The sequence below is a fragment of the Corylus avellana genome, chromosome 2 (genome assembly GCF_965113065.1).
Source record: "Corylus avellana chromosome 2, dhCorAvel1.hap1.2, whole genome shotgun sequence".
Classification (NCBI taxonomy): Eukaryota; Viridiplantae; Streptophyta; class Magnoliopsida; order Fagales; family Betulaceae; genus Corylus; species Corylus avellana.
Genome location: NC_142491.1, coordinates 41661772 through 41674519, shown reverse-complemented (window position 1 = coordinate 41674519; position 12748 = coordinate 41661772). Strand labels below are relative to the sequence as shown.

At 38.6% G+C, this 12748-nt stretch overlaps 2 protein-coding genes and 1 pseudogene across 2 annotated transcripts; 1 reads left to right on the top strand and 2 right to left on the bottom strand.

Annotated features, from left to right (window-relative positions):
* Nucleotides 1–1861: 1861 nt before the first annotated feature.
* On the top strand, nt 1862–3604 carry LOC132181632 (glycosyltransferase BC10). Its single transcript, XM_059594885.2, has 2 exons — nt 1862–2684; nt 2934–3604. Exons 1-2 carry the CDS (start codon nt 2145–2147, stop codon nt 3576–3578), a joined length of 1185 nt encoding a protein of 394 aa, XP_059450868.2. The 5' UTR covers nt 1862–2144; the 3' UTR covers nt 3579–3604.
* A 544-nt stretch (nt 3605–4148) lies between these two features.
* On the bottom strand, nt 4149–7120 carry LOC132181625 (leucine-rich repeat transmembrane protein kinase family protein). The gene is made up of 2 exons (XM_059594880.2): nt 5674–7120; nt 4149–5029 (listed from the first exon to the last, which is right to left on the bottom strand). The coding sequence occupies exons 1-2, from the start codon at nt 7025–7027 to the stop codon at nt 4359–4361; spliced, it is 2025 nt and encodes a 674-aa protein (XP_059450863.2). The 5' UTR covers nt 7028–7120; the 3' UTR covers nt 4149–4358.
* A 3949-nt stretch (nt 7121–11069) lies between these two features.
* On the bottom strand, nt 11070–12206 carry LOC132167656 (PR5-like receptor kinase pseudogene; annotated as a pseudogene).
* Between the last annotated feature and the right edge of the window lie 542 nt (nt 12207–12748).

Sequence of the window (12748 nt, the reverse complement as noted above, 5' to 3'; positions counted from 1 at the left end):
AGCCCCATTCCATGCATCCGCAGCCTCCTTTATTTGAAAAAGCATTAATCTCAAATGGAACATGTGATATCAAGTTAATGACGGCTCCTCCACTTTAGAATGGGAGAATATTCTTATCACACCAGGATACCTATTATGTCATATTCATGATAATCTTTTTCTTTTTAGTAAAATTATAATCCTCATTTTAATGTTGAATTTTGAAAAGAAAGAATAAATAAATAAATTGAGGAATTAAGGTAGATAATCTACTATATACTTTGATTTATTATGTTTTTTTTGGTTGAGCTAGAAGTGGATCTCGTAAAATGCTATCCAAATTCATCGAACCCCTCCGAATTCAAACGAAATAAACAGATACTCATGAGCTACTTTTCTCCCCGAAAATTAAGGTACATGTGTCAATTTAATTGGTTTGTTAACTTTGTTGGGATCCACTTGACATGACTAGCTAATTGACCTGAGTTTTTTTTTTTTTTTTGAGCGTTTTGTTTTATTATTTACGGTACCAATCTATAAAGTCTTTTCGTATTGACTAGAAAAAAAAAAAAAAAACACAAGTCTTTAAGTTTTATTTATTTATTATAATGTTTTAGTAATATTTTATTAGTTATAATAATCACTTAAATCAAATGACACCATCTGTTTAATAATTATTTATTATTTATAGTATGATCAATATAAGTCTTTAGATTTTATCTATTTATCTGTGCATTATTTTATTACTAATTTAAATGAAATGACACCGTATGATATACTTCAAAACCGCCCCTAGTTCCATCCTTGATTATTGCTATCATAAATTATTACAAGAAAAATGTTAAAAATAAATAAAATCAACGGGTCAAAACCCTCGCCGTCTTGGCCCAAATATCACGTTCGTCAATCGTCGTGCATGCCTTTTCGTTTTGTTTTGTTTTTTTTTTTTCTATGTGAATAATCATGTCGACAAACGCGGGAGATTGAACCTGAAAAGTATTATTTGTTGACTGAAGTGAAAAGAAACAAAAGAAGGTTCAAAAAGAGAAAGAAAGCAAAGAGACGGGTGCGAAATTGGTAGTGATTTTCAAATACCGTTAAGGCGAGGGATCAATCAGTTAATTCTCTTTCCATGCATAGAAAGTGTAGACATCAAAACGGCAGCTGCAGCAATCCCATGCAAAATTCTCGTTTGCACGGTCAAACTTGTCTTCTAAGGAATGGGGAGCCTAGTGGGTTCTCAACACGTGGGTGTTTCATGTTTGCCGTTTGATTATCCACAGCATTTGAATGTCATAAAATCAATATGAGAAAGTTAGGAGCCATGGACACGGAAACTACGTAACGTTTCTTTTCTTATAATGAGGAGGATTAATAACTGGCGGCCAAGGTTAACTGAGACTTTTTGTTTCCTACATAACACAAAAATGTCAAAGTCCACAAGAAACGCCTAACGTCGTTTGGTCCCAAAGAGACGCCAACACGGCACCAAAATTAAAGCCGGGTGCTTTTTAGTAAAGAATTGCTTCTTCCAACAATCTTGCTATTACTAATGTGTTGGCAAATGAATTAGATTTAAGAGTCTCTTTGGAAAGCAAGGATAGTATTGGAACCAGCAAAAAGATTGTCAAAAGTGGCAGGCAAGTGATATGGTTATCATGGAGAAAGGGAAACAGGAGTGAAACTGCCGGGGAAGGGTGGAAGAGTCTTAATCGACGGTCTAGAAGGCCACCAGCTAGCAACATCTATCTAGATAGCTCTTGTCGTATTCGCACTGATTTAAGACAGACGCATAGGCTTGACCCAGCCATTCTTCTTTCTCTCTATCTCCTCTCTCTCTCTCTCAATCTCTCTCTCCACAATTTCAGCTTCCATATTTCTGGATTTTTTTCTTCTTTAAGTTGTTTGTATTTCAGATTTCTGTTTTTGTTATAATCACTGCATATTCTTTTATTTTATTGTAGTTTATGATCAGAAAATTTAATTTATCACTACTTTTCTGCTAATATCTACAGAAAAGCTGATAGAGATATACCTAACAAACTCATTATTTTTTTCTATATTTCTTCTCTTAAAAGAAAAGAACCCTCTGCATAAAAAAAGGAGTTGAACTTCTTCCAATTGAGCAATTGAGCTTTCTAGAAAATAATACTTTCTCTTCCAACATGAAGGCTCCAACCCAGAACAGAGTACCCTCTGTTTCAAAGTTCTTTAATGTCCAGTTACACCTACACAACATCCTTTCTTATTTCCTCCTCTTTGCATGCGGTTTAACCTTTGGGGTAATACTTAGTTTCTACCTCAAAGACTTCTCCTTTAATTTGCAACTCACCCACTTCTCGTTTTCTGCTAATTCACGATCATCACCATCATCGCAATTGCTAGAGCCAAATTTGAAGGCCGAACATGTTCGCATAGGATTGACAGAGTACCTAAAGCCGCCTAAAGCTATGCATGACATGAATGAAGAGGAACTGCTATGGAGAGCTTCAACGGTTTCCCGGATTCCCAAGTATCCATTTGATCGAGTTCCCAAGGTTGCTTTCTTGTTCTTGACAAAGGGACCTGTGTTTATGGCTCCTCTGTGGGAGAAATTCTTCAAGGGCCATGAAGGGTTGTACTCAATTTACGTGCACTCAAATCCATCCTACAACGGATCAGATCCTGAAAGTCCAGTATTTCACGGCCGAAGAATTCCTAGTCGGGTTAGTTGTTCTAGCTCATTAGCAAATTGCCTAAAACAATGTAGTCTAGCCCTATTTATTCTCTATGTCATTATTTACTTGAATTCAAATTTTGATAAAAGTTAAAAATATCTTATTTCTTCTGCCCTTGAAGCTGAAAATATCTAAAAAGTCAGCTATAAGGTTGATGTGTATAAAGGGGCCGCATCCTCTGTTTTAACAAACTTTTTAACTAATCATCGATCTTTTTTTTGTAATTATATGATGCAGGAAGTTGAATGGGGTAAGGTGAACATGATTGAGGCTGAGCGCCGCCTGCTAGCCAATGCCCTTCTCGATCTCTCCAACCAGCGTTTTGTTCTTCTCTCTGAGTCCTGTATTCCTCTGTTCAACTTCTCCACCATATATTCTTACCTCATCAACTCCACCCAAAATTTTGTAATGGCTTTCGATGAGCCCAGCTCTGTCGGACGTGGGCGATACAATTCCCACATGTACCCGGCGATCAAGATTCAGCAATGGAGGAAGGGGTCCCAATGGTTCGAGATGGATCGAGAGCTTGCCGTTGAAGTCGTCTCCGATCAGAAGTATTTCCCGATTTTTCAAAAGCATTGCCGCGGCTCGTGTTATGCCGACGAACATTACTTGCCGACATTTGTGAGCATCAAGTTCTGGGAGACGAATTCAAACAGGAGTTTGACTTGGGTTGACTGGTCAAAGGGTGGGGCGCACCCGGCTAAGTTTTTGAGAACAGATGTTACCGTTGAGGCCTTGAGGAGGTTGAGGAGTGGGAGCAAGTGCAAGTACAGAGGAAATACCACAAACATTTGCTTCTTGTTTGCCCGGAAGTTCTCCCCTGGTGCTTTGGATAGGCTTTTGAGGTTTGCACCAAAGCTCATGGAATTCAACAGGTAGCTTTAGAAACACTTGATATATATATATATATATATATATATATATATATATAACCATTCGTTATTCAACTGTAATAATTTTGTTTATTTCCTTTTAAAATTTCTCATCTTCTTGAGGCCCACTTGCTGGTTCTAAACGCTTGCGTTTTAGATGGGACTGTAAAAAGTTGTACGACGCCCATCCGGCATGTTTCTTCCACCTATTGAAACAAACTTTGTCCAACAATGATATGATCATCACTGGCAGCTTTCACATCCTCATTCAAATAATCGAAATTTCATAATTTCCTATAAGCAAATTAATAAACACTTGTGATATCTTCTAATCCAAGTAAGGGTTTAAAGAAACTTGCAAGAAACTGTTGAAAAATTGAACATATATATAGTGTATCATCCACAAATGATGGCTTAGCTTTACCATATAGAAAGTAGGCTATCAAATCCAAATTCAATTTTGTGTAATGGGTCCTCATCAATCATTCAAGAATTAGCTAATTATACGTCTCTCATTGGAGCCATATCATGCATGCTAGACATCATAATGAAACAAATTGCATTAAACCTTGGAAACCACAAACCCAAAATTAGCTAATTTCTATTACGGAGCCTAAGCGCTCACAAACTCAGTATTAGATCATTCCCAATTCCTTTAATTAGAAAACCAAAAAAATAAAAGAGGGAAAAAAATTTAGAATGCCGATAAACAATACAAAACCCATGATTTACAGAGACAGCCCAATAGTTGTAGTTTATCACATATAAACTCCTCTCCAAAAAATTACTACTGGCTCGCTTCGCACGTGTCCTCGGACAAGGAAGGTGACTCGGAGACGGAGTCCAAGCTGTCATGACACGGCGACGTCTCGACCCCACGTAGCTCCTCGATCATCTTGACTACGTGGCACATCTTGGGCCGCTGATCAGGGGAGGCCGCAGTACAAGACATGGCAACCTGCAACAGCCCCACCATCTCCTCCTCAATATCCTTGTACCTCATCAGCTCCAAATCGAAGACCTCAGCCGTCCATTCCTCTCTCACCACGGACTGGACCCACCTTGGAAGGTCCACGACCCCACCACCGTAACCGCCCCCGGTCCCAGCGCTGTCCACCACGGAAGGGCATTTCCCCGTGAGCAGCTCCAGGAGAAGGACACCAAATGAGTACACGTCGGATTTCTGGGTGAGTTTCCGACCGTCCACTGATTCGGGAGCACGGTAGCCGTTGGCTCGTGGGGCCGTCAAGGCGGGGGCGGCGAAGACGGAGAGTCCGAAGTCGGAGACGCGTGCGTTCCCTGTTCTGTCGAGGAGGATGTTGGTGGATTTGATGTTAGCGTGAGTGAGCCTAAGAGACTTGCATGAGCTGTGAATAAAGGCTAGCCCTCGAGCCGCTCCGGCTGCAATTTTTAACCTCGTGGTCCAGTCCAATGGGGTTCGCCCAGGTCCTCGATTGCCTGTCACCAATATGAACAGCCCCTTAATTTCAATGGAATTACGGATTAGACACTATAAAGAAATATTTAATCGGACCTAGGTCGTGGGGAATGATGTGGTCAAATGCTAACATGGTTTAGGCTACATAGCTCTCACGCACTGGCAGGAAAAGAACAAAAAGGAAAAGGGAACCAACCAAACCAAACAAAGCACAAAAAGTTTCACTCACTATCCCCAGGTACGACAGCCTGGCGGACCTCGCATTTCTGCAAGCTCCATTCAAACGGTCCAAGTTCATCCAAATAACTGCACCTAAAACCCTATTGGGGCCAACGACTACCTTATCTTTGATTCACATGCCCCCACGTGTACCATTCTGATCACCAACCCGAACTAATCCTAACCATAGCGCCACCACCAACGGGTTCACAATTGAATGCTTGTTCTAAAATCAGAGGTATTTGATAAAATACTAAATTAGAATAACGGCTGGTTGCATAGAAATGGCAGGAAAATTGATGCAAAGCGAAACTCTTGGAAATCAATGAACACAAATATCTAACTTAACTAGCGGAATGACTAATCTGCCTACTTTCTTGGCAAACAAACAGAATTAAACAAGGGAAGAAAAAAGAGAATGCAAATGCAAAAAACGGAAACATACCGTGAAGAAGCCAAAACAAGCTGGCGTTGGGCATGTAATCGTAGACCAACAGCTTCTCCTCCCTGGCGAAGTAGTAAGCCCTAAGACTGACCACATTAGGATGCCTGAGCCGACCCAACAACTCCATGTGCTGCTCAAACTCTCTCTTCCCTCCCACGCTCGCGTCCTTCAGCCTCTTCACCGCCACCACATTCCCGTCATCCAGCACCGCCTTGTACGCCGTCCCGAACCCACCTTTTCCCAGCATCTCCGCCGAGGCCCGAAGCAGGTCCTCCAGCTCGAACCGCTTCACCCCCTCGAAGAACACCATTCGGCCCCTCTCGAACCCGGGCTGCGCCGTGTACGGGCTCGACGAATACACGATCTTCTCGCTCTCCAGGAGCTTCGACCGCTTGCCGTCCCGCATTTTGGTCGCGTAGCTTCGCCAGAAGTAACAGTAGAGGACGAGGGAGACCACGGCCAGGACAAACACATCGCCGAGGATTATGGCGATTAGAGCTACTGGGCTTAACTTGGACGTTCGAGCGTGGTGATTGTTGGCCGATTTGGACGGTATAGAGCTTGAAGGGAGTGAGCTCGGTGACGATGCTACTATGGTGGTTGGGTTAGTAGCCGGCATTAACGGAGAGGCAATGGCTCCGTCGGATCCGGGTCTGGTTGGGTCGGTCGAAATATTATTGCATTTTTGCATCGGCGACCCACAGAGAGCATGGTTCTGAGCAAAAGCGGACTCGGGGAAACCCGATAGGGATCTGGGTACTTCACCGGAGAGCTGGTTGCCGGAAACGTTGAAATCCTGCAGATTCAGGAGGTTTAGGCCGGAAATCGATCCGGAAAACCGGTTCTCCTCGAGCCGAAGGGTGAGGAGGCGGGTCAAACCATTAATCTTCACCGGAATCTCGCCGGACAAGTTGTTATGCGACAGATCAAGGCGGTAAAGCCGGGAGAGAGTAGGTACTGACGGCGGGAACTCGCCGGAGAAGTCGTTGCCGGAGAGGAAGAGAAGCTTGAGACCCGTGAGGTTGGAGAGGTCGGGAATAGGACCGGAGAGGCGGTTACGCTTGAGGCTGAGAACTCGGAGCTGAGTCAGAGCGGTTAAGGGCTCGAACGAGCCGCGGAGATCCAGGTCTTCGAGGACGAGCCGCGAGACTCGGTTGTGGAGACAGGAGACGCCGGACCAGCCGCATGAGTTGGAGGTTGAGTTCCAGGACGTAAGCTTGTTGGCTGTGTCCGAGGCGGCTTTGAAAGCCGATAGAGCTTCCAAATCTGAGTTTGCATAAGCTTTAGAGTGAAACAAGTGAAGGATGAAGAGGCAGGTAGTGAAATGTGCAACAATGATAATGGGTTTCACCATTGTTGTCTGTCTGCAAGTTGAGAGAGAGAAAGGCGAAGGGTTCGCTGGAGTGAGACTGAGGAGGGTGTAGTGTATTCAGCGTTGTAGGAGTGGAGAGAGTGTTAAATGGGTAATTAATGGGAAGTTGAGGGGATTTATTTTAATAAAGACTGGTCTGAAAAGCAAGTAACGTTTGGTACTCTGTTTTACTGTGAGATGATTTTACCTAAATGACTATCGTGCCCTTGGCTTTCAGAACGGTTAATTGCAGAAGTTTTTCTCTATCCTCTGATGAATTCTGGTCTGTCTATGTTGACCGTCGATTTGGTGGGGACCAGGTAATGCGGTTATATTATTAGGTGATGGCTTACGAACGGATAGGATTGAGAGATATGGGAGAGCGTAGAGCCGGATATGATGACGGGTAGTACTTTAGCATAATGGAAGGAATAGGCGAGTGACACGTGGGAAGGTTGGCTAGTGAAGACAAAGTGCTCCCCCCATCATGTCCAATGCAAAGGCCTGACTTGTCTCATAATCGGATGATCTTCCGTACTTTCTGACACGCGTGCCCTACCACTCATGCTTCAATAAACGGGCAACCGAGTAATGCTATTTAATTATTTATATTATTTTTTTATAACCTTCTCCAATAATTACCTCAATAATAATTTATTTCTAAATTATCAATTGTGGCAATTTATTTTTTAAATAATTAAAATAATAATAATATATTCTTAATTTTTAAAAAATAAAACAAATTATTCTTACTAAAATAAAAATAAAATATTAAATTTTAATTCTTTTTTCAAAATTTTAAAGGTATTTTTGTCTTATAAAAATTATATAGGGATAATTTCGTCATTTTTTTAGCATTGGGGGTACATTATCATTGTTTTGGTAGTTTGAAAGGTAAATTGTCGTAATTAATAGTTTGAGAATAAATTATTATCGGAGTAATAGTTTCAGGGGTTAAGTGAACTTCTATTTTCTTTTATAAATACATCAAAAAAGTTAGATAATTCAACAGTAAACCTAAATGCAAACAAGAAAAATATTAATAAAAAATAAAAGCATCAAATAAATGATACCACCTTACATATTTTTGGTAAAAGTATCAGAAATAATAGCGCTAATAAAGATAATTAAATTAGAGTAAATAAGAGCATGACCCTCACGAGATGAGTCTAATACAATTGACATGACAACTTTTAAATTAAAAAATATATAAAAATAAATATAATTAATAATTAATTTTTTTTGCCACGTTATTATTATTATTTTAAAGTCATTTACATTTTTCTTTCTAATGAACCCAATTTACATTGTGTTGACTAAAGCATACATGCTGCTAATATTGACTAAATTCTCAAAAATTGTGGGTCCGTCTAAAAAAAGGAAGGAAAGAAATTGGCAAGGTAAAGATAAAGAGAAGTTGATGGGATAGGGTGGGAATCGGGGTGTTTGGTAATTTGGGTGCAAAAGGAGTTGCCTGCCTGCGGGCAGGAATAAAAAAAAGAAAGGTGAGTTGTATCTTTTGCTTCTCGAAGTTCGGCATGATATATAGCTTTTGCTTTGGCTTTCATAATTTCGGGAAAACAATTCCTTTCTTGCTGCCTACTTGGATTCCGAATTCCTTGGCATCTATCCAAAACACGAATGCCCATTCAATCATGCTCTTTCAAAATCAAGTGCATCACCCTCCCAATCCCATCCGTGATATAATAATCATCACATCCATGTGATCCGCGGATGATAAATGAACTCCTCATCATCATCATCATAGCCATGAAATTGAGGTTCCACCTACACCCATTATTCTTCAACCTTTCACATTTTGTATGTGACAAAATACGCTCCTATTCAGACCGTTAAAATATGTTGATTGGAATGGACGGCCCCGATTAGTCAAGTTATAGTCTCCTACAAAAATAGCATAAAATAGAAGATTATCATCGAAATTCCGAACAGGTCTTCTCTGTTTAAAAAATAATTATCAATCATTCGGTCTAAAGCTGTTATTAATAAATTAATTGAATGTTGAAAACAGGAAGAAGAGTCAGTGGACGACTTTTTAATATATATATATTTGGTCTTGAATGAAGGGCAGTAGTGAATTAAATTAATTAATAAGATAGATTCCTGAACGTTTCCCCATGCAAAGTATGATAAGAGAACTTTCAGTGGGGAGAGTAGGGTAGGACCCTAGGGAGCCTTGTGGTCGAACTTGCGCGGGACTTTTGCAGTGGGCCAAAAGGCCCAAAGCCTTAAGGTATCATTCTTCTTTTTAAAATTAAATATTTTAATAAATTAATAAAATTATGTGTAATACTAATGTCATTTCAAAATAGATAATATTTAGATCATCCCGAAATAGAAACAAGGGCAATAATATGAGAGGGAGGGATAGTATTTTTATGTGTAATGAAGAACGTTAGATTGATATTTAAATAACTCAACATTATTATACCATCATTAGAAAGATATAAGGATTTTTATTTTTTTATTTTTTTCATTTTCTTTTAGTTGAGCAATAATAATAATATAAGCTTGTTTGCACCGAGTAATCTTAGAGACCATCTTTTTATTCTCTTAAAGTTGATGTGGCTTTCAAAATTACCATTGGGTCAAAATTCAAGTATGATTCTTCTCAAATTTAATGATGATTTTAAAAGCCACATCAGCTTTAGGATGATAAAAAAAATGGTCCGTAGCATTAGTCATTTGCAAGGGTAAGATTTAAGATTAATTTTTTATGAGGCAAAGTAGGAATGATGGTGCAGCATGATAGCGGAAAAAGGACAAATACAAGATTATGTCCTAATCACATTTTAAATTCACAAGTTTTGATATCTGACCCACCAAATGAAGCAAACAATAAAACTATAGAATCAGTCGAAGACCATATATGTGTAGGGCATATAAATCTATATAAATCATAATCTTAACAGTAAAAATAAATAGAGATAAGAAAATAAATGAAAATTAAAAATGCTTAGGGTGCTAGAAGTTCCTTAGAGACTAACATGATAGACCATGTGGCACTTACCACGTTACTCACAATTAAATAAGTGTTGCTAAGAATACTACAACTTTAACTACAAGTATTTGACAAAATGTATGTGACTGTCTATAATTGATAAAATGATTAAGCATTTTTACTAACACATCATGTTTGTCAGGATATTTGTAGTAAAATTAGTACGATACCAAAATTTTCCTAATAAAATTTTAATTATTTCGTATTATGAACTTTAACTACTAACTTTTTCAAATCACTGGCATCTGGTTTAGCAATTTACCTATTTACTTTTACTATTCAATTTTAAAATATTATTTCCTAATCTATTTTGGGTTTTTATTTTTTTGTTGTTGCTATTTTTTACTAAGGGGCTGACCAAAATAACCTTTTGCTATTTTCACTAGTCCAATATTGTAAAGAACCATCTATTACAGTAAAAAATATAATTACCAATCAACACTAACAAAAATTACATATAAGCTATCCCTATTAAGTATAACTGACATTTATAGCCTAGAAAAGGATAACTGGATTGGACACCATTCATCTTTTCCACCCTTTGACTGGAAAACTTGGCAACCTAACCTTCCTCTTTGGAAATATTAATCATCAAAAAAGGCAGCAAGCCTGACGCTTTGCCTATAATTTCTTGAGGCTCTGTAATGAGCTGCTAGTAGTACAACTAAGCTTCAAAAGTCACTTCTGGTGTTGGTCTCACCAAGTAAGATTTTGGTTATTTTGAAGTGCCTCTGATCATTGTGTACAGGGGCTTTCCTATTAGTTTTAAATTGTTATACAAACATAATTTACAATTAATGGGTAATTACATAAAGACTTGGTGACATATTTACCAGGACTCACAACATTATTGATTGATAATGAAATCTATCAAGGCAGATATCATCTCGTAGTTTAGGTAATCAAAGGTGTTAAAAGTCTTTTAACTGTAATATGCATCCACAAGCTAATCATTGATACAATTTACAAATGATGTTAGTTGCTACTAAACATTAGAATATCTTTTTATAGGAAATATACATTTTAGGGCATTATAGAATCATACTCTAGTTCTGACCTCATTGTTGTCGAAGAATCTTCAGGTGATCTTGATGGCGAATGCAAGAAAGGCATGGGTGGTATTTGCAAGGATTCGAGACTCCCTTCCAACATACTCACAACTCTATTCATTGATGGCCGGCTCGAAGGGTTTGTTTGTATACACCATAAACTCACTATTATCATCTTCCTTACATGTTCATGATCTTCTTCATTCATAAGACCATGCAGTCCTAAATCTTCATCTTGTTCAAGACGCTTGTAAATCCAATGAGGAAAAAATATTTCACTGGTACGATCAATCTCGACATCTATATTCCTTCTTCCTCCAACCATTTCAAAAACCATCATTCCATAGCTATAAACATCTGACTTGTGAGAAACTCCTCCAAAATTTCTACAAAATACTTCGGGAGCTATATATCCTACAGTCCCTCTCGCACCCAACATTGATACAATACTCTTTTCTCTAGGACATATTTTTGCAAGGCCAAAATCAGAAATTTTTGGGCAGAAGTTCTCATTCAAGAGAATATTGTGAGGTTTTATGTCAAAATGCAAGATTCGTGTGTTGCAACCCCTATATAAGTATTCTAATCCTCGAGCAATGCCAACTGCAATTTTGTATAATGTCACCCATTCCAATCGTCGATCAACCTCAAAGGGATTTTTTTTATATATGAACTTTTCGAGAGATCCGTTAGGCATAAACTCATAGACGAGAGCTCTTTTAGAACCCTCAAAGCAGAAGCCCATAAGAGAGACAATGTTGACATGGGAGGTCCTACTAATGCTTGCAACCTCGTTAATGAATTCCTCTCCATTACCTCTTGATTCTTTCAGAACTTTCACTGCCACAAGACATTTATCTTGTAACATCCCTTTATAGACACCACCATAGCCCCCTTCGCCTAATTTATGTCTAAAAGAGTTGGTCATTTTCTTGATATCTGAATAACGGTATCTTCTAATAACAAGAGGCCCATGGTTCCTTATAAAGGCCTCGACAGTCTGATGGTTTAAACTTTCCTTCTTCCAGAAACAAGTAATTTTATTTCTCTTAAAGCAATAGATTACAACCATCACAATTAGTGCTCTAGTTCCAGCAGTTATGGCTGTAATCAAAGAATAGATATTACGAAGTTATATGATGCACAATCGAGATTAACTCGAACTTGAACTACCCATTGAGAGTGTGATCCTAAGCATTTTCTTGTAGTGACACCAGAGAAAACATGAAGAAGTATTGATTGCCAGAGAGGGAGACTCGGAGGAAAATCATGAGGTATGAAAAATTGTCAATTATAGGTACTCTAAAATTTAAAAAATGCAACACGGAAGTTTGAATACTTGAGAACAAGTTTAGAAGTCTTCCAATGGATTCCAAATATAACACATCCTTAGAACGATTAAAATGGAGAAAGTGGAGTCATTACCAAACTTGTTTGGGGAACCTTATATCATTACACCCTCGGAATGAGTAAACGAGGAGTTACAATTTATGTGTAGAAGATATATATAGTAGATCACCACCAGATGGAATAATAGCAACAAGAAGAGAAATGTTATACAAATTCACACTCTCACACTCCAAAGTAGTACATGCTCCCTGATGTAACATATTTTATTACAACTAGATTTTATATGGAACATTTTTGAATTTT